This window comes from Triturus cristatus, chromosome 3_1, assembly GCF_964204655.1.
Source record: "Triturus cristatus chromosome 3_1, aTriCri1.1, whole genome shotgun sequence".
In the NCBI taxonomy this organism is placed as follows: domain Eukaryota; kingdom Metazoa; phylum Chordata; class Amphibia; order Caudata; family Salamandridae; genus Triturus; species Triturus cristatus.
The window spans coordinates 735,105,921-735,128,651 of record NC_140583.1 but is presented as its reverse complement, the minus strand read 5'-3'; the positions used below and the strand labels follow the sequence as shown (position 1 = coordinate 735,128,651).

Genomic DNA, 22,731 nt, shown 5'->3' with positions numbered 1-22,731 from the left:
TGGGATCCCTCGGGGTGTAACGGGAGATGGAGATTGGCAGTAGACGTCACAGGGAAGGAGGAAGATGTAGGGCAAAAAACAAAGAAAACCAAAATTAGATCTCCGTTCTTGGGTCACGAAAAAATAAGGGTAAAATGCACCAGTCACCGTTGTCCCTATCGTGCGGCGTCTAAGTGCTAGGGGATGCTTAGTGATAAAAAGGGTTGTGAGCCTTGACCACTGCCCACCAGCCCCTTAGCGTAAAGAACCCAGCCCCGGGTACTTGCTTTAACCCACGACCCTCCTGGGCCTTGGGGGTGGAAGTCGCAGCTTCTCCTCCAACCGTTGGAGTGCTGGACTCTAGAGCGTTGCTCCTAGAGCGACCGTCAGTGCACTGCTTCTCCTCGTCTGAGTGCCGTATGTCCTCGAACACCGTCTCGTCCATCGCTTCTTTCTCTTCCTCGTTCACTCCATCTGTGCCCGCCTCTGCTCCTTTGTTCGTCTGCTCTCCTTTTTTCGCCCGCCTCGGTGTGCCCGACTCCGCCTTCTTATTCCCCACAGTTCCACCTGGGTGGACTCTGATTGGTGCACCATCAGGAATGTCCGGTTGGTCCGCTAGACCGCTGACCCGACTTCCTGTTTGCCACATAGCAGCCGCTGTATTGCACTGATCAGGTGGTGCGCCGTGTAGCAGAGGGGAATCCTCACAGGGGAATTTCTCCTTTTGAATATAGTGCTCCTCGTGGGGGTTGGCGTTGCAGTCCACTCATCGGAGGCTTACCAACCGGCATTGTAGGTTTACAGTCCGACCTCCAAATTTCAATATCTGCGATCAGTGTGTAAACAGACTGGTCAAGCCGACCGGGTTCTGACGCATCGTCCATAATTCCTTCAAGACCACGTTTCTGCTGTTGGGATTATGATGTCGGTTTCTGACGGCCTTTCCATGTCGGGCTGTCCTACTTGGAAAGGCTCTTGGAAAACGACTTTGGGGACCCGTAGCAGGACCCTCATTCCTCCACAGCCTACAATTGGGGCAGTGGGGGGCACAAATGGTGCCCCCTGAAAATTCCTGCACCGTGTGGCAGGGACCGCGAGATGGAGATGGAGTGAGAGGCTAAACATTTTTTAAATAGATTTTTGGATTCTCATCCATTGCTCAACCACCCTCCCGCTTTCCCTCACTTTTTCTTGTATTTTCCTTTATTGGGGTGTACAGGATAATTGCTTCAAATTATTATATTTATATGAGAGTAGGAGCATATGCATTTAACTTAACTGTTATTCTGCCTGTCTATATTGTTGCCTTTCACCGCATACCTGAACTCGCGTCTATATCCTGCTCATCTTTTTGAGTAGGTGGTGTTACCCATTCATAACCCAGTGAAATGTAGGGAAAAGATGGCCATAACGAAGGCTTCTAACTTCTGTTGTGTTTTCTTTTCTGTAGTGGAACAGTCATGGGTATGACGTCGCCAAAACGTTTGGGGGAAAGTTCACCCTGGTCTCCCCTGTGTGGCTGCAGGTGAAAAGAAGGGGAAAAGAGATGTTCCAGATCACAGGGCTTCACGATGCTGATCAGGGTGAGCTACAGCGTTTCTGTTTTTTACAGTGCTTTGGAAAAAAAAGTAGGCTGACGCATGCATCCTAGGAACTGAGGAACAGACGTATGCAATGACTAAACCATGCTGTTTGCCGTTGGGAAGTGCTTGGAATGGAGGCTGGGAAGTGGAGGACTTGCGTACACCTGAGATATACCTGCATGTGTGTCCATTTTCAGTATATGGGAAGTAACCCAGCAGCTTATTGCTGATTCTGTAACCTTGACAATTTCATAGCGAAATATTGCAGTTTTGGCTTCAAATTTTTAGGATAATGATTGTAGTAGTTTTATAAAATCTGCTGAATTCCATATGTTTGAGGAAACCTAGCTCCAGATTTTGAATTTGGTGGACTGGTTACTTCATCACAAACATGATGGATATGCTGTTCACCTTATTATAAGTGTCCTAGGATATAATGCACTTGTAATAAAGCGGACAGCAACCCTGCACATCCCGCCTTCAACATTCATTATTGGCCAGGTCCTGAGGAATGGGGTCCCCAGGGACAGTATTGGTCCAGGGAGAGGGGCTGTGTGCCCCCCTCCCCATTGATAATGTGGCAGGGCTCCGAGTGATGGGGTCCCTGAGGCCAATATTGGCCCGGGAAGGTGGGCTGCGTGCCCCCTCCCCTTTTGAATATGTGGTGGGTGTTCTGGGTGGGCTCCAGGGCACCCACCATTTACTGGGCAGACCCCAGAAGATGGGTATCAGGGGCTAATGTTGTCCCAGGGTAGGGTGTCTGTGTGTGCGCCCCTACCCCTTTTAAATATGCAGTGTGTGACCTGGGTGGGCTCCAGGGTACCCACCATTTACAGGCCGGGGGGGAGAATGGAGTCCCTGGGACCCAGTGGTCGAAGTGGGCGGGATCGGCAGGGCACGGCGTGCCCCTACTTCTTTAATTTCATAGAGTCAGTTCCCCTACTTTCTTATTTTAAACATGCCACCCGGACGGCAGAAATCGCGAAGGTCGATAGTTAAGTCTCGGCTTTTGGGGACGGGGGAACGGGCAGAGAAGGAAAAGGACTCTGTCCTTTCTTTCGTGCCCAGAGAAGACAAGGGCAGTGTCCAGTTCTCCTGCCGCTGGCAGCTGCTCCTCCCCCTCTCTTTGTTCCCCCTCTTTCCTCTCTTTCTGTCTAGCTCCTCCTCATTCAGTGAAAACCGCGACTTCAAGAAACGGGTATTACCTTTTCTTTCCTCCTTACGTTTATTTGCTCGCCTATGAAATGGATCCAAAAAAGAAAAACACTTTTGCTGGAAACGTCATCTTTTTCTGACATTTAGAAATTTCTAAGTGCTGCCTCGGGGTGGAGAGAAATAAAACATTAAAAATATGAAAAATAACTAACTAAAGCAAGACAAGGTGGTTGCAAGGTGGCCAGATTGATTTATTCACACCTAAACACATTACTGCTACTTTACAGTGTTTGCCAGTGAAGCGCTACTTTTGTTTTCCCGTCTCTCTTTGAACAACATTGCTTTCCCTGGGTGGGAAAGTGCACCTTGCCTGGAGGTACTGAAATACCTGCTTGATGGGTGAATTGGAAAACAAAATGTGTACAGCGGCTGTGTGTTCACGAATGTGGTCTTTTTAAACCATACTGCTTATGTTTTGTAAGGATTTAAGCAATGGGCATTGTAATGGGTCCCTTCTGGGCCCTGTTGTCACTAAACTTTTCAGGCAAAACCACTCACTAGTTTCTGAATAATTAGTGTGAAAAGAAAAAGGTAACCATGTTGTTCCTGCTTACATTTCACATGCTTTACTTAATTTTGCATTCCCTATTAGTGTTTGCTTTTTCTAGGATGTTGTTATTTTTTTTTAGGCATCCTATTGCTCTTGTCTAGTGTCTAATTTGAATTGAGTTACATCCAGGTGTTTATAGAGGGTCAGTGCAGTACAAGTTTCTCTCAGTGGGGCAGTATGGTGTTCAGTGGGGGAGAAGATGTGGCACTATGGTTAGAGCTGCTGAATTTCGAACTGGGGAACCAGGTTCAGCCTTCATGACCAGTCCACCAGACCACTCCCCCTGAGGGAGCACATTCCCATGCTAGACCTTAGGAGGCCCGCAAGATCTTAAAAGCCCTGGTGTCTTAGCACCAGCAGATGCAGTGGCAAGTGTGGGTAACCTTGAAGGCCTGTCCACAACAAATCATTCTGAAGTTCACCTCCAGTCTTGCAGGCAGGCCTAGGAAGCAGCACTCCATAGAGTGACAGTGACTGGGTCACTGAGGTCACAGGGCCCTTGAGCAGGGTGGCTCTAGGGCAGTGCGACCGCACTAGGCGCTGACGAGCCGCGGTACGTGCAGGTAACATCGGTGAGGCAGAGGGGCCGGGTAAAGGGGGATTTTGAGGGATGTTGCAGAGGGAAAATTAAATAAATAATGCCTTTTCCCTCGGCATTGTCCCTCGAAATCCCTCCTTACCCGGCCCCACCGCCCCACCGTTGTTACCTGCACAGACCGCGGCTGGCGCTGACTTCAGGTGGGGGCGTCGTGTTTGCAAGTATAATATGGCCTCCTTCCTTGCCTCACAAAATTTTCAGCAACAATAAAAATGTCATGATAACTGCAGTGATTAATGTTCTTAGTAGAGTAGTGTTTTGTCTAGTGGACGTTTTGACTCATGGAAAAGAAGCCCAGAGGGTTAATGTGCTTGCTGCTAAGAACATGTACCATGCAGATCACAAAGTGCACATGATGTAGATAGTGGGTTACTGTTTTTGTCAGGGAGACCCTATTGTTACTTGCAGTTAATAAGTTAAAATCCTAACATAGAACAGTGAGCTATTAACTGTCATGTAAGAGCTGCATGCAAACTGCAAGGAATAAATGAGAGCGTTATGTTTTGTCCCAGTCTTTGATTATCCTAATGTTGCAAAAAAGGGTTCATTTGGGTAGGAAAAATTCTGATTATTATTCAGAACCCCGAACCATGTTATTACATTTTAAATTCTGAGTTTGTATTACTCCAGACCAATCACTATTAAACTTTGCTGCCTACTACTATGGTTGTCATGTGACTCCTACACCTTGCAGTCTTTTGTCTTATGTAACATTTCCTATACAGTGATTTACACACGTATGGTTAATTGTCTCTGTGCAATATGTGTGATGTAAAGTGCTCTGACACCCTACACTGGTATTAGTGGTGCTGTAAATTTTCTGTTGCTTTATTATTTCGACATTTTTACACATGCTAACAGTCTCTGCAAAGATTTTTCCTTATTAGAACCAGTGGAACATACAACTGCAGAAGTGAGAAAGGTGGGCAGTCAACTTTTGCAAAGGGCCCTCCTCTTCACAGTAGCACAAGTCACTTGTTTTTGTAACTTTTGATCCGTTTGAGCTATAAACAATTTATTAGTTAAAATTGTCAGATTATGCAGCAGATGATGCATTATGTGGCAAATGTGGCAGAGCCATAATTATGTGGAAAACATTTGCAAACTAGGATATTTTGCCATTCATGTTTGATATGCTCTTGTGGAAAAAGGGAGGAGAAGTGCTGATTACAGAAACTGCATGGCTGGGAGACAAATGGCTTGCAATTCCACTTTTAAGGATATTTGGGACATTCTGTGATTGGAAACGTATCCCACTGTGTGAATGTATTTTAATGTCAATAACTCATATTAAACCTTAAATAAACATGTGTATCCATTGGTTAAGTTAAATAACGTAATAAGATGTAACAGGTTAGTGAAATGGGAAACCAATACTAAAAATTGGGACATTTTGCTCTTTCTTCCACACCTCTGACTCTGCCCACTGACCCAATCCACAGGTTATTCCCGCCCTCTGATTTTCTTCCCACAATTCCCCTACTTTTTTCCCCCCACTTCCACCACTGCTGGGACCAATATTGTCCTGGGGAGGGGGGTTCCGTTCCCCCTCCCAACACTCTTCAGACAATTGCCAGGCACCAAGAAGTGGGGTCCTGTGGGCCAAAATGTACCTCACGCCCCATTAAAAAAAAAAAGTGACATTTCTGGGCAATGGGGTCCCCGGAGCCAAAATCAGCCCGGGGAGGGTGGCTGCATACCTCTCTTACAGGTTGGCTGTCTTTGGGGGACTCACCAAAGGCCATCTGTGGTGTGCGGTTGGCTGCATCCAGGGATTGGCGGCATTGTGGGGCCCTGAGGCCAGCCCCTGCCACGCACAGCCAAAGGCTGTGCTCTGCATGGTGTTGGCTGCATGCATGAGGTTTTCTGCAAGGCCTAGCTACGGCTGTGCATGACGTAGGGTTGGCTGCATGTGGGGGGAGACTGCATGAGGGAGGTTGGGTGCACCAGGCCCTGTGGCCAACCACCTGCTGCTTTGAAAAAAATGTAGAAATGTACCAAAAAAAACTAACGGTTACAGGGACGTTCTAGTTAAGAAGTAGAATTTTAAAAAAACTTAAAAATTTACAACAAAAACAAAGGTTACAGGGACACTATAGTTGGTTTTAGAATTTACACACATAAAAACGTCAAGAAGCAATAACACCTGCAAGGTACCTATAACTCGTACCCTTGCCATGTACTGCTTATTTCCCCGCATATTATATCACTCATGAAATCTTCTATGACATTAGCAATAATATCAGTGCAACATTTGCTGTAAAATTATTATGTGAAAACTGTGCGTGGCTCGCCCGCAAGTTAAAGTTTCCTTGAGGCATGAGTCTTGGTTACTTTAGAGAACTCCAACTGTAACTGTTGAATTTCTATGGTTTTGTGTGTGTAAGTTCTGAACATAACTACATCGTTCCTGTAACCTTTGGTTTTTCTTTTAGTGAAGAGCAGTCAGGCTTAACTTGAAGGCAATGTGTAAAGTGTTTGTGCAGCACTTCAAACAGTGAAAACACCACTCAAAAAGAATGCATACCTAGATAGAAAATAGATCTAATAAATAAAACAAGACAAAAAGGAAAAAAATCCAATCAATAGACTCTGAGTTTTGAATTTTTAAAGAATAAACTGTGAAATGGCACCTAAAAGTGGAAAGTGTCAACTGCAGTTATCTGGTCGCCGTGTACCGGGTCAATGTCAAATGTTCTGGTAGTCCGTGATGGAGCGCGAGTCGAATGCAGTCCCAGATTAGTCCTTCTGAAGGGTTACCTTCTAAAGTTTTGTGCCAAGAGTCCTCTTTACTTTGGAGAGTGTCACAGGCAGCAAGAAGAGCGTAGCGAGTGGTGGTCGGCCTGGAGCGAAAAGCAGGCGGATGTCGCGGACAGGATGGCTGATGCTAGACGTTGGCGGTTCTCCATGGGCGAACAATACTTGCTGTGCAAACAGACAGACTGGTGGTGGCTTGTGCTGAGTTTCGGTGTCAGCAGCGCAAACCCTGTGTGTACAAGCCCAGGTGGGGTGACCTTTGTCACTCTCCACTTCAGAGGGCTCTCAGTAGACCCTAGACCCTCAACCTATGTACTCCATGGGAGGAGGGATGGAGGGAAGGCCCCTGTAGTCAGACTTGCATCAAGGTGCTCCTTCAGTGGTGGCCCCTAACCGTGTCTTTCTGTCCTCCCCGGTGGAGGACAGAAGGACACGGTTATCTACTCACCAGGAAATTGGTAAGAACGGAGCCCGTTTGATACAGGTCCTGATGAATGCCGCGTACCCCTTAGGGACACCAGACAGAAACATGTTGACCTTATTCACTACGGTGAGGGGATAATAAATCTCCCCATCTCACCGTCCACTTTTTGAATACCATACAGCCGCCCACCCTATTAAAAATTTAATTTGGCAACTGTAATGGTTTTTAAAATTCACTCACTCGCCACGGGCCCCCACTTAGTTTAGAAGTGCATCCCTGTCGTCAGGTCAATGCCCGCCCTCTATCAAATCGAGTTTTTAGAGGGTGGGGACTGCCGATGATGAAGCATGATACCAGGTTGTGTGTGAGGCCAGTCTTACACTTTTTGTGAGATGTCCACTCTCACAATTTACCTTTGAGCACCTTTGGTCACTTTATCTGGGAGCGGCCCCATTTGTGTTGAACATTTTGTGTTGGAGGCTGGCCTGCTCCTAGCGCCCTGTGCCTCAAGTTTCCTCCTCCGGTTAATCCCTGGGGTTAGTGTGGTTACATGGCCAGTGACATCACTGATGACATCTCAAATTACATCACTGATGACATCTCAAATTACATCACTGATGACATAATCCAGTGATTGTGAGTATTTTCTAAATGTTAGTGAGAGTTAAACATGTATACTGAGATAAGTAGCTGTGGAAATGCCTTTATGGGTTAGTGAGCGAGTGTGTAAGTGGAGTATAGAAGATTGAGGTTGCATGGGAGAGCATGTGCTTGTCCCAGTGATTTTCTAGGTCAGTGAGTACATGTGTTACTGTAGGTATGAGTGATTGATTGGGTGTGTGAGTAGCTGTATGAGTGACTGATTAACTGTGTGAGTGGCTGTATGAGTGGGTGGTGGGTGGGAGTGTAAGTGTGTATCATTGGATGTGTGAGTGCCTTTATTGGTCAGTGAGAAGGAGTGTGAGTGGCTGTATATGTGAGTCAGTGGTTGCATTAGTGCCTCTATGGGTGAGTTGATTTGTGAGTGGTCCTATGGATCAGTAAGTTGGGGTGTAAGTGTTTGTATAGGTTTGTGATTGCATGTCAGTGTTTCTGTGGGAGTGGGTGTATGAGATGTTATATAAGGGTGTTAGTGGGCGTATGAGTGGTTCTGTCGATGTCATCAGTGATGTCATGAGTGATGTCACTGACTATGTCATGAGTGATGTAATATGAGAGGTCATAAGAAGTGCATTGGGGGAGAGTAAGTTATAGTTCGCTCTGGTAAGTGTAACTACTGAATGTCTCTTGTTTTGTGCAAGTGAAATCTGAGCCTAACTATAACGTCCCTGTAACCTTTGATTTTTTTCAGTGGATGTCTATGGTTTTTTAAACTCCTTTCCCAACTGTAACGTCTCTGTAACCTTTGGTTTTTTAGCTTTAGTTTTTTCAATTTTGTTTTCTAACTGAAACTACAAACCTTTGAGAGTGAGTGTGTAAAAGAGTGCATGAACAGGGGAACTCAGAGTAGCCCTGGCACATTTTGGCAGACCATTCCCCATATGTTGTGTAGCGAGGGAGCAGAGTAATTGAGCCTGCCCACTATATGCAGGGCTTGTCAATTCTCTGCCAAAGAAACAAGCATTTGCAATGCCATCGGTCTCGCCTTTGGGACCTTATATGCATTTAGCTATGCAGCACATTAGCCTGGGTGCTGGAACATCTACTGTTCTTTAACATGACACGATCCGGGAAATTGGGCCACTTTTTAGGTCTCGCACCTAGCGTTTCAGTGCGCAGCATTGCTTGCGCAGCGAGAGACCTTATGTAGGGGGTTCTGAAAGCTGACCATACGCTCGTGCGTGTGCTTTTGTTTTCGTCAGCTGCTATTGGCTGTTGCGTGCGTTTAAAAAAAAAAAAAAAGCAGCACGCCATAGGTGAAAGGCGTGTGCATGTCCCAGCTTCTTTAGAAATGTAACCGCCCATTTCCCAGCGGTGTCTGTTACGCGCAGCAGACATGTGTTTGTAATTAGCGCACGTTCGCTTTGCTGCACCGCTCCCTCGCCCCCGCTCCTCCGCTTCACCGCTGCTGGCCCAGAGTCCGCTGACGTCATTGCCGTGCCACGCTGAGATTGGTCTCAGCCTTCAGGGATTCCCGCCTCATCATTGCCGTGCCACGCTGAGATTGGTCTCAGCCTTCAGGGATTCCCGCCTCATCATTGCCGTGCCGCGCTGGGATTGGTCCCAGCCTCGAGGGCTTCCCCACGCTCGTTCCAGGAAGCGGAGCTGCGGCTGAGGCCGGGGAGCATCCCGAAGACTAAATCGCCCGGACTGCTGAGCCCCCGCCGCATTGCACTAAGGTAACCGGAGCTGCATTTTTTTAGAATATGAGCGGGGTGAAGTCTGGCAGCGCTAGATGATGCAAGCTGTCCTCGGAGCCGCGCGTGCACAGACCTCCTGTTTTTAACTCGCTCCAGCTTGTAGCCCGTGAATCACAATTTTATCTAGTTCCATCGCAGACATGTTCCTAATTGGCTTTGCGCCATTTCGCCCTTCTTTCAAAAACCCGATGTCTAGGCCTGTGTTGAGTTTCATTTTGAGCCAGCTGTAAGATTGGGGGTAAGAGTGCACTCTATATTTGAACGGTACCTGGGGGTGCTGACAGCGGCTCTGCATTCCACACCCGCCGCCACCGCCGGCTCCCGGCCGCTCAGATCCCTCTCAGGAGACGCTCTCTCCGGGTGACAGACATCCTATTTGTCTCTTACCTTGTTAAATCTATTCCTGTCACCAGCCCGCCCACCTTCCCCTGACCCTGCCTGCGTCGCAGGCCTTGGGCTGTCAGAGATCACTCTTCGAGGGCTCATTACCTGCACGTTGCGGCACTGTAGGACTAGAGCCGCGCAGACACCACCTCATGAGCCGCGGGCTCGCCTCCGAAGATACGTCTGCTGGGTGGGCTTAAACCAGTTGGCCCCCGTTGCCCGTGCCTGGCATTGAAGGAGGGGACTTAGAGGGCTGGGGCTTGTTAGAGGGTTCAGCGTTCCAATATTTGGCACTGAGGAGAAAATGGCGCCAGGAGGAGGGCAGACTTCTCTTCTATGGCCTAGGTGAAGTGGCATAGGTGGTGTGAGGGCCCTCCTGCACCCCAAGTATAGCTTTATTTTTCTTTCCAACTAGGATGCCTTGGAGCTCAATTTGTCTGCTGGGACCGGGGCCTATTCCACCTTGTTTTGCCGTTGATTGGCTGCTGTCTCTGCCCAGATATTTTAGGAGAGTGGATCAATGTGTCTGGTTTCCAAGTCCCTTGGGTTCCACAAAATAACGCATACACTCACACCAACATGTAGTGATGGACCACTGGCCCTTTTGCCATCTGCTGTTACTGCACATTCGCCAGCACTGAGAGGCCATCTCACAGGCCTGCACGGCACTGAGCAGACCGACTGTGCCACTGAAAGATGGCGTCCGCCTGCACTGTAGGAGTCCACTTTACTCCATTGGACACCACAGAAACTGATGAATGACCCCTTGAGACCAAACATTACTATCAATCAAATAACGAGGGAAACGAAAAAGGGGGAAAGGGTGTATGGAGGAGAAATGGCGGGGAAATGGATGGTTTGAAAGCAGTGGTAATAGTCGGTGCTTGGAAGTCAATTCAGATGTCAAGAGTTTGAATCTCGGGAAGGCAGCCGTTCATCCTTAAGGTCAGTAAATCGAACATCATAAATTGCCTATTGCTAGATAACACCAGTTATTTATAGTGCTAGGGAATGGAAGTAGTAAACAACACATCTGTTCCTGCTAGCCAATGTCCATTGCACCGTCCACTGCACATCACATTGGTGTCCGTCATTCTGAGGTCTTGCCTACATCATGCGTTGTCTGTTTTTAGAAAGACCTATTGTGGACAATACAAAAACTTTCAGGTCAGTCCATTATTTATCATTGGGTGGCTTTATTGGCAATCTCATTGGGTTTCTTTTTATCCAATTTATGTTGTTCTTCTTGTGATTGTCCCTCTTTTAGAGCATAGCTTCTTTACCATACGTTTGCCTGGATGACTTCTATTGTTCAATCACTTACATTCAAGGGAATACGTTTTTTCCTTTTGCTTTTAGCACTTCATTTGAGTTTGTGTGTTTTTTTGCTCTCTCTAGTGTGTGAGGAATGGCTCTTAAACACCCCTGTCCTCCTGGTGACTCATTCCCAGTACCTGTACCTCATGGTATGAGCCATGGGCCCCTGGGCCCTCTTCAGTAACCTGCCGGGGCACACAGCCCCCTGCACCCTTCATTTCCCCAGCACACCCCGTATTCAGCCTGGGATTCCGCTCACTATTCCGGAATAAAGTGTGCACAACTCGCTCCATGGGTGATCTTGTGTCATTGCGTTGGTGATATTTACCGGACAATGGCAGGCACTTCTTTGAAGTGAAATAGGTCTCGCATTTACAAGAGTTTGAGCTATTGCCATTGTAAATGACAATAGCTTAAACTCTCTTAAATGCGAGACCTATTGCATTGCAAATGCTTGTTTAAGGAGTGCCTAATTGTGATCCCAATACAACCCTATTGTTAGCCCACTCAGAAAACTATGGTGAGTGAATGCACCTTATTCAGAAATGTCTGCGTATCCTGCAGGACACAAATTCCAATCCCAATAAGACAGCTCAATGGGGATTGCACATGGGGAATGCATATGAGACATACTGACTACAGATTATAGGCACAAGAATAGACCTGTAGGTTAACGTACTTACTACAGAGATCTGTGTGTTAATTGTTTCTCACACTTATCTTTTTTTCTAGTATGATAGCTCTAACCCTGCAATGCACTGATAAAAGTGGAACATTCTTTGACCAGCGATTTAAACGTGTTTGAATGTAAACAATGGTTATCTAAGAAATCAACTATGTTTCTCAACTAAGTGTGTAGTTAGATCAATTATTTAATATGCAGTTACTTATATGAGAAAATACAACAAAATATTTACACAGTACTGTTTAGTCAGGCTTCTGGCTGGTGTTTGTTGTATGATTTAACATAGCAAATGTTGTCAGGGCCTGGCTTGTGCACTGGCTCTAAGATCCGAAACTCAGCTGTCTCTGTTAATTTGTTGCCGCGTTTACCTCTACTCTAAATGAAGCTAAAATAAATATGGCATTTCTGAATCAGTCATGCAGAGAATCTCAAGATTTTCGAACCATGCAATGTTTTAGGAAGAATCATTGTACGCAATTTCTAGATCATGTAAATTTTTGTCCATTATTAATGGCATTATAAGATGCCTTTCTGACCAACTATGAAAAACGAAACAACGGGGAAAAATAAACCATTCATTAGAGATGCAACTCTCCTCCTACACTTCCCTGTGACTGCCGCCCCTTCAGAACTGACATTAACTTATTGGCTGATTCAAGTCTATATCTAAAAATAAAGTAATATGATTGGCTTAAGAGCCTCAGCCTCGTGAACCTTGTGCCTTGCCTATGACCTCGACTTTATTTTCCCTAGAGTTAGCTCTTTAGGGCCTGTCCTGACGAACTTCACAAACCCCCCGACTAAAACTATCCAAGATGCCGACGCGTGCAACTTCACACCCAAAACGGCCCCTAATCGCTTGCCCAGTTTCACATGGTTTTCCCTTAACTCAATGCGCTGCTAACATATGGGATGTGACATGTTCGTAAAAACTCTACACAACTGTGTTCTTACCTTTAAAACCGTTGTACCCGGGTCCCAACCCCCCGCACTCACCAATTTTTGAAGCTCCCCCACTGGGTTTGGGTTTGTGGTACAGTGCCTGCACGGCCTGGTATATCAACTACAGGTTTGTTTTGCCTCCATGGCAGCGGTTCGGGCGTACACCGAGCAAGACGGCTCTTCACACGCGGCTCCTTCTTAGGCGCACGCCTCCTCCCATACACCGCTTTGCCGTTTGTTGAAGGCTCGTGCTGTTGCTATCCCCAGGCGCGAGGATCTCTCCGCTAATGAAATTAGCAACCTAGTAAAAGCCCTATTCTGCATCATACTGAACCCACTGGTGGGGTTTCTAGGCTTACGGACACTGCTAGGGGGGGTCTCTCCATCATCCAGTGCCACGTAGAGTAATTCTGCGTCTGTGTTTCACTTTAAATTACAGGGGGCAGTACAATCCCACAACTAGATGACTGAGTAACTCCAGCTGGGCAGCATACTCAAACACACTTATGATCAAGCTGCCTAGGCCCGCCCCATACAAACAACCTCAGGGAAGTAACTGTTGTCATAAGTGAATATTTCAAAGTGTGAGCCTGTGCTTCTAGCCACCCCCGCAACTCCTTGTACTTTGTCCTAGTCACTGTTACTTACTCTTTGATCATTTCTACAGGCTGTCGCTGTCTGCTGGAAACAGGCAGAAATAAAGGCTCCAAAATTCTGTATAACTGCCCAGGACCTATTTAGAATTAAACGTGTAATACTTTTTATAAATGCCTTTAAATACAATCAAAACAACTCCAGCTTTCAGAAAGCCTATCTCCTACCCCCAAAAATACTGAGAAACTGGAATACAATTTACCTCTTCTCTAGAACTTGGGGAGTATCTACACCTCAGATGAGAGTTTAGTGCAACATTCCCACCGCCCTCACAATGGTCAACGACCCAACACTCTACTCCCCAGTCACATCTTTGCAGTTTCTTGACCTCTACCTGTTTGGTAACTCTTGGTCAAATTTGCCTCGCCGCTCCCTGGAGGAGTACCACGCAACTCTACGGTTTTAAAGCATCCCCTCTTTCTTCAGTCACTCATGTCCACGCAAACTCTGAAAACTCCCACCACTACATAGCCAGGACTCACACTTCACCACACAAACTCAGCGGCCGTCCAAAAACTGTAGATATGTATGATATAAAACAACCTCTGAAATGGGTGAGTCACAGCCGACCCTTTACTTACAGCCAGTGCTTCAAAATGGGCCAGTACTGTCCGGTACGGAGTACCGGCAATTTTTTTTATTTTGAGAGAGAGTATACCTGCACTTCTCAAAAGAAACGCAATACTTTTAATTGGAGAGAACCGGCACATCTCAGAAACGAGCAGGTACTTTGGTCACTTCCCCTCCTTGCCCTACCAACAGAAAGTACAGGTAGGAGTGCGGGTGAGACGTCGCTAGGAAGCCGACAAGAAGTTAAACTGGTAGCCATCTTTGAACACCTTATAAGACAATAATAAGGTGAGGAAAAAAGGTTAATCTTTTGTTTAAACTATGTTTTTCCATCAATGCCCAGTGATGTTCTATCAGACCTTGCGCATCTTTCCAACCGGAAATAAAGTTCAAGTATTCCTGATTCAGAGCGGTCGGGCGGCAACTGGTTAATCATTTGTTTAAATTATGGTTTTCTATCAATGCCCAGCGATGTTCTATCAGACTACTGGAGCGTTCCTTCCACACTTTTTCAACCAGAAATAAATAAAGTGATTTCCTGCAATGCGTGCGGGTGACGAGCACGAGAGAGGGCGGGGGTAGGGGTTGGAGGGGCCGAAGAGAAGGCATTGGACTGCGGGAGAGGGAGGGGAGGGGGAGAAAAGTTGTCTGCAGTGAAGGGGCCAGTAGCAATGGAAGGACACAAATGACGACATGCTCATCGTAAGGTGGGACTAACAAGGCTAGAACCAATGGGAAGGCAGCATTTAGGACCTAAGCCTATCAAAAAGATGGGCGGAGAGTGGGCGGAGCTTCCATGAAGCTTTCCTGCTATAGTGTATACTGCATGCTTCGCAAAGCGAGCAGCGCATGCGCTGCAACGCTAGGCGAGACCTAAAAAAGAGATCCCCGATAAACAATAAACCCCAAAAAAATGCATTCATACCAGTAAAGGGGCCAATAGCCATAGGCGTGCCCAACAGGGACATAAAACACGCTTACCCAGTAGCAAGTAGGACATTTTGAGAGACACACTCAAAAACAAATAGGAAAACGGAGGTGGGGACTCCCCCACTAAAGCACATACTGCATGTCTCAACGAGACAGCGCATGCGCTGCCTAGGCGAGACCTAAAAATTGCAAAAATGGTGCATTCAACAAACCATTTTAATTAAACATTCAATTGTATTAGCTTTTAAAGCATAGCAAATATTGACCTTGGAGTGCAACAGGATACACAATCTTTGTTGGGACCCTTCAATTATTCCCTCACTATCACCCTCCAAGAGTGCTTCTCTTCTCTCCATAGCCCCTCTCTCACATGTATTTCATTTGTTTTATAGCGCCTTTCATACCACTGAAGAGTGTTTGAGCACTTTACATCAAACACACATAGAGAAAAGGTTACAAAGGGTACCACAAGGTGTAGGCATTGTTGCTGAAAAGTGATAACATACTTCATAACACAGGCCGGCTGGAAATGAAAGTGAATGCTGAGTGGATTATGGTGGCTTGTTGATGTTGTAACTGGGGCTTATATTTGCAGCACCGCTGCAAAACTGCCCTCCCAGTAACAAAACTTGCCTCCCACCTTTCCAGCCTCCCGGTAAAATGCCCTATCTGGCAAGGATGGCCGTGTGCGTAAGTGTCTCAGTGGGTGTGAGATAAGGTGTGTGAGTGTCTGAGTGGGTCTGGGTGTACATGCATAAGTGTCTGACTGGGTGCATGAGTGTCTGGGTCTGTGAGTGGGTGCATGAGTCTGAGTGGATCTGTTAGTGGGTGCATGAGCCTCTTAGTGGGTGTGTGGGTCTGTGAGTGGGTGTGTGAGTGCCCAGGCCGCATTTGAATGAAGTGGGGGGGCTGCACGGCCCCCCTCCCCGTTTTTGGCCCTAGGGACCCCATCCCCTGGTGCCCGGCCTTAACTCAGTTGTGGAGAAGAGCCGTACAACCCGCCCCACTGGCCGATTTTGGTCCCAGGATCCCCTTCCCCTTGCCTTTAAAATTACATTTTTTTAATAGGGGCCCCCCTCCCTAGGCAGATTTGGGCCCCAGGCATCCCATGGCTTCAGCCCTTTTTCCAAAGTGGGAGAGGGGCTGCGCAGCTCCCCTCCCCAGGCTGATTTCGGCCGCTGGGACCTCATCCTCCGAGGCCTAGCCATGGTTCTCTAGATGCCTCTAAGGCACTCAGTGTGCAATGGGACCACAGGGGTACCCGGAAGGCCCCCATGGTCCCTGCCAGCTCCCCACCTCCTGCAGGAGCCGGCATTGCTTTCACACACAGGGAGCTGCTAAACATGTAACTCCCTGTGTGCAAAAGCAATTCGTCTGTTTCCCTGCTCGTTTGACAGCGGGCAGGGAAACCAATGAAAGCTCCACTTCCAGCAAACCAGCATTTTCACAGCTCTCGCTTGCTGAAAGCAGAGTGTTTGCTGTGACTAGGCGGGAGCGGTTAAAACTGCGCCAAGCGACAGCAAACAGCTGTGCCCCAGAGGTGGGCAGCCTGGGACATAGCAGGAGCCAGCATTGAGGGGAAGGGGGTGACCCCAAGGCCATCTATGGCTCCAATAGGGGGGCCACATGGCCCCCCTTCATTGCAGTACTTAACACCTGGGAGGTGGCGGTCCCCGGGGCTGCATGGGTGCCCCGCAGGCCCACATTATTATGATGTTTAGCCCGCCTACTTACAAATTTTTAAGTCCCCAGGGAGGTGTCGTCCCCAGGGCGCGGGGTGCGGCATTGGCACCCCCTGCATACATAAAACAAATGCCCTAGTTGAGGGGTCTGAGCGACGTACCTCCTATTTATTTGGTATGCCCTCGGACCTGGCAGACCTGGAGGGGTTATTTTAAAGCAAGCACGGGAGCTGGCGCTTTTTTTTTTTTCATTGTCAATTTTTCCAGCGAATTTACCAATATCACGAATTCACTGCAAATTTTTTATTTATTTTTTATTGCTTTTAAGCCGTGGCAGGGTCCCAAGGCTTGGGGGTCAGAGTATTCCTACCCTGCTCCCTTCTGTTTTTTTGTTGTACTTTTTTGGGGGAATCTGCTGCCAGCACTTCCTAGTTGAAATGTTGCAGCCATTCAAAGCTCTGCATTTCCATGCACAAGCTTGTTATTATTAACAAATTTGTCACGGCCACAGATATCACGAAATTTATCGATTTACATTTCTCAACAACTACTGGACGGATTTACACCAAATAAGAAGCGCAATCTGCATAACAAATCTATTTTCTGCCAAATTTGGTGTAATTCTATCCAACAGTTCAGGATATATATATATATATATATATATATATATATATATATATATATATATATATATATATATATATATATATATATATATATATATATATATATATATATATATATATATATATATATATATATATATATATATATATATATATATAAACATAGTGCGGCAGGCACCTGCAGCACCCATCAAATATTGTTAGGTATCTTCTCCCTCCAGGAAAGACACCAGGACTGCAGATCCAAAGGTTTAATCATTCGGTTACGTGTTTCAGCAAATTGGAATATTTTATTTAATTCACAATCAAACATAGAACATTATCATTTAATTTTGAAGACTGGAGGTTCTCTAAATTCTCTATTTAATTTTTAAAGATGAAGATATGCTAAACTCTAGGATATCACTCTTTCTTTTTTGCTCAATTGAGGCCTCCCATCATCTATACTAGTCTGGTTATATGTGATGCTACAACAAATCAAGCCAAAGATACAGACTTAATTTTCAGCCAACAATTTCAAATTCCTTTACATTTGCAGAACGTTTTAAAATTTTAAATTCTTAGTTTATTTTAATTTGTTAAAGACCCGGGAACCTCTTGAGTATGACCACAGGTTAAGAACCAGTGACGTAGAGAGTTGAAGGAGGACATATGTGTCAGAACACCAGAAAGTTGAGATCTGGGACACCTTTAATTAGACTCCATCCACACTGGGGATAATCTGATAATTATGAAACCTTTTATTTGGGTATATGTCTTGAGTATCCTCTCTTTTTATATGTCTGTGTAATTGTGGACTTGAGAATACGTCTCTACTGATATGTTGCCGGTTGAATGATTTCCCCACCAAAAAGCAAAAAAATATATAATTAAACTATTTTCCTCACTTACATTTTTGGGGAACTTCTGCAAATAAACGTATAAATGTTCTTTTTCTACATGGACACCAATTTAGAACAATTCAGTGCTCCCAGATACAATCATATTTCACGACTATGGGTGCAAACTGATATTTCGACATTCGGCAATGTGGTTTGTTTTAGTGGCTTTATTAGGTTCCTAGAGGTTCCATCTACTTTTGGATTCTAAAAAATGTTTAAGTGTTCACAATTATCCTCGTCTCCTATGTATTATGTGAATAGTACTGTATCTATCTCAGAAGTGTTAATATGTACTATGAGGAGTTATTAGCTCTGGAAAAGGAAGATATAGGCTAAAATTTCTAAATGGGAGTACAATTTGGTCTCTCATATAAAATGAGAATACTTTGTACAGTCCCTTAGGTACATTACTCAGATTTTGTTTCTATAGAATCTTTGCATGCAGCACCCCTTAGAGGTTTTATAGATGGTGCATTGTGGACAAAGGCTGAAGTTCAGAACATAGAGATATTAAAACAAACTTGGTGCATACTCTGGCTAACGGCTCATCGTTTTGAGACAATTTTACATATGTTTTCAAGAGTATTAATGACATATCTGGTATGTTTTTAAACTGTTGCAACATTTAATTTCCTATTTTGTGCAGCGTTTGAACAAATGGGGCCTGTGCTAATGTTTGATGTCTTTGACTGATAATTGCCTGACTAACTACCATTGCAACGTGTCTACAAACCACACCATACTGTTTGCTGAGGGCACTAAAACATGTTAGGTTGGTATTGATCTGAAAGTATGATTTGCATCAAAAAACATAATTGACTCAGAATAGGAATTAGAAACCTTTAACTACATATGTAACAAACTAATATTCCCCGTTTCTGAGTGCTGTTTTTTTTTTATAGATTTGACTACTGAAATGGGAAAGATTGAACTTTTCTAAATCCATTTTGTACACGGCAAGAATTTTAAGTGCTTTGTCAATTTTGTAATGTCTAAATGGCCTCATTAAAAACATTTTGCTAGAATCAGAAAGGAGACACAATAAATCAGTCAATCAAGGAATATGTGAAGTGCAGTTACAAGGCGCTGGAGTTGCTGTTTGCTTCGGTGACCTGTTTATTCAGTCTTGAATCTCTTCCCGAATTGCTGGAGAGATGGGGTGGTCGATCCTGAGATGAAGAGGAAGGTATTCCAAGCTTTGGCTGCCACATGTGAGCTGTTGCTTCTGCGGAACCGGAGGATGTCTATGAGAAAGAGTGAAGCAGATAATAGGTGTCTTTTTGGTTGGAAGTCAGACATTTGTCAACAACTTGAACTGGCATCTTTCTGCATCCGGAGCCAGTGTAGCATCTTGAGGTGGGGTGTGGGATCGTCTGGTGAGGTTGAGCATGAGTCTAACCGCTGTGTTTTGTATTGTCTGTAGTCTCTTCAGGAGGCATGCTGTGATTCCTACTTAGAGGGCCTTCGTAATGATCCTTCTGTTATTTCCTGGGTGCCACCTGAGGATCTTGACGAGCATGCGTAGAGTGTGGAAGCAGGAGAATGAGGCTCAGTTTGCCGGTTTCTTAATGGAGGGCTTGCTGTCCAGAATGATGCCGAGGCTGCCGGCATGGTCTGTCGGAACTGGGAATTGGCCGAATTCAGTAGGCCACCATCCATCGTTCCACGGAGAGTTGCTTTTCCCAAAGATGAGGACAGCTGTCTTGCTCATCTTGAGCTTGAGAAAGTTGTCCTTCATCCAGTTGGCGATGTTCATCATACATCTGTGTAAGTGCTCTGGTGGTGGAGGGGTCTTCAGACTGCGAGATGACGAGCTGGATGTTGTCAGTGTAGGAGATGATGTTGATCCCGTATGATCTGACAGTCCAGGCTTGGGGGGGGGGGGGGGGGAGTCATGTATGTGTGGAAGAGGTTCAGCTGAGGGATGATCCTTGGAGAACACTGCAGATAATCTTTGGTTCCGTGAACAGTGGGAGACTGATTCTCTGGGTTCTTCCGATGAGGTATGAGGTGATCCATTTGAGGACATCTCCCTTGATACCAATGTGGTGGAGTCTGTTGGTCAAGATGTGATGGGAGATGGTGTTGAAGGTGGCTGACTGGTCCAGGAGGATGAGGGCTGCAGTTTCGCCGCAGTCCAGGAGGGCACTTATGTAATCTGTGTCTGCGATCAGGGATGTCTCTGTGCTGTGGTTGGCTCAGAATCTAGATTGAGAGGGGTCCAGAAGGTTGTTGCATTCCAGGTGTTCTGTGAGTTGCTGGTTGTTTGTCTTCTCAGACAGCTACAGTAGGATGTAGGCTTAAAGTGGCCCATTTAAAATATGTGTTCTGAAATTTAGAAGTCCATTTATATCATAATATTTACCACTAGGCTTTCATTTTTTTAAATCATTAAACTGGGCCCCTTCTGAGTCTTGCCATGTTTATGAATGTGAAATGACACTACACACTGCATCACACCCCTTTCCTGTATTCATACATTAATACTTCTAAAGAGGTCCAATAATACTTACGACCCATGGCCTTTTGGCTATGTTATACTCAATAGTTGTAAAAGAATTGAATAGTTATTATATGGTCCATGAGAACAGCCAACATTCCCCTTCCGAAAAAAATACAGACTGTCTCCAGGGAATCTCCTCTACGGGCTATGCTTTTAGATCCTCACTGTCCAAGCCCTTTAAAAAAAAAAGAATTTAAGTAGTTTTCCCTTTTAATCCTGCCTGTTGCCTCATATTTTTTCTTTTGGCCAGCAACATTTGCTGAAGTGATGTGACAGACTTAAAAATTCACAACATGTAATTCACTCCTGAAGGGTGTTTCCACTCTAACACCCTATTTCCTATTTCTGGCTCATACATTTTTAATTTTTGTTGAAATATTTTTCCCTTCTTTCGTTTACATAGCATTACACTTTATGAGGGATTGTTTGAACTGTAATACATCAAAAATTATCCAAGGAGGAGCGCGCAACCAAGATGGCCGCGTAGGTGCGAGGCTCCCGAGGACCTCCGCGACCTCCTGCATAAATCCTGACCATATCCTGTCCTAGACGAGGGGACTGTGTTCGTGAGACCGAGCTGAGGTGCCACCCGTTTTCCGTTTCCAAATCGGACCTCGGGCACGGGCGGGAGCATCGATTGAGGTTTGCGGCCTTCTCCACGCCGGCCCCCCGGATTGGAGTTGTGGGGCGACCCGGAGACAAAGTGAACAACAGCGGCGGGCGAGGCTGGGCGATTCGCGTACCCCGCACTTTCACTTTCGCTTTCGCGCCCTCCTTGCTGCCAAGCGAGGTAGGGTCGCGAGGCGGCGTGCGGTGGTGTGGCTTCATCGGGGTGCCCTGCCGGCCCGCCAGCTGTGATCCTGTTGCAGGGATTCTGCTTATACACAGAACTATGCGTAGAACCCCAGGACCTCAGTGAGTTGTGGTGTACCAGAAACTCACCTCAGAACCAGTATCCGGCTAGCATAAGTGTCCCATTCGTTATCCGAGATTTAGCTCGGCGGTCCCAATGAAAAGACAACCCAGAACACGCGACTCAGTACATACTCAGGAATGGTGGGAATCGGAAATACCTGTTCATATATTATTCTCACATCAGTCCACAACAATAATCAACAGAGACACGGTGTAAATAAAAAGAGTTTATTTTTATAGACCACGTGTCCTAAGATGCAGTACTTTGGCTAATACAAGCAGACAAATGATTAATATCAAAACCAGCAACATAGTTACAATACCATAGAATACAAAAGGGGTGATCATATTATAATGACAGTGGATACTACCACCTTCCCTTTACTAAGAAGCTAATATTATTATTATGCTAATAGAAGGTCTCTTAGGCTTGAATAGGGGACCCCATACCTCAAAGATCAGCTTAGTGAAATCACATCACAGGAGCATCAGGAGTCTTCTCGCAGGAAGGCTCGTCTTCGGTCTGAATAATAAACATGATGTCTGTGATATTAAAAGCACCAACTTTCAGGTATGTGCAGCTGCGCGTGTGTTATGGCTAAATAGTGGGTCGATCAACCTAGAGTGGAAAACATGCATTGTGTAATAATCCAGACTGTTTGTCACACCATGTACAGACCAAGGTCGCTGCGCAGAGCTTGGGATGGTAACAACAGATTGCTCTCGTGTGAAGCAAGTCTCGAGTCAGCAGTTTGTTTAAGAAATAACATGTAAACGCAGTGTCGTGTGCAAAAGCAGAAAGATGGCTTTCTAACATTTAACGTGGTTATGCTAACTTAACAATGTATGTACGTATTCAGGAAGAACTCACTACACGCCCCCTTGATCGAAGCTCTATTTAATAGGCAAGAAAAGAGAGAACGCAGAGTTCAGTTTCGTCAGAGCAGAACAAGGCGTAACCAATGCAGAGTTTCAGAATGCGCCAAAGTCCGAAACCACAAAAAAAAATATAAACCTGGGTTTTTTGAAAAAAAAAATGGAAGTAAAAAAAAAACTCAAAACGACCATCAGGAAGAAAAAAGAGAAAGAAAAGAAGAAATGTTGCGCCAGGGTGCTGTCCAGTAGCACAGACGCAAAGGACGACTGTCCAGTTAATCCATGAATGTATAGGCAGCA

At 45.7% G+C, this 22,731-nt stretch overlaps 1 protein-coding gene across 1 annotated transcript in view; it reads left to right on the top strand.

The window, feature by feature from the left end:
- The window catches only part of CHID1 (chitinase domain containing 1), a 1,360,135-nt gene that overhangs the window by 163,515 nt on the left and 1,173,889 nt on the right, over nucleotides 1-22,731 (top strand). The window contains exon 5 of the mRNA XM_085644891.1: nucleotides 1,430-1,562. Coding sequence (XP_085501017.1) covers nucleotides 1,430-1,562 — 133 coding nt within the window. The remainder of the gene's footprint in view (nucleotides 1-1,429; nucleotides 1,563-22,731) is intronic.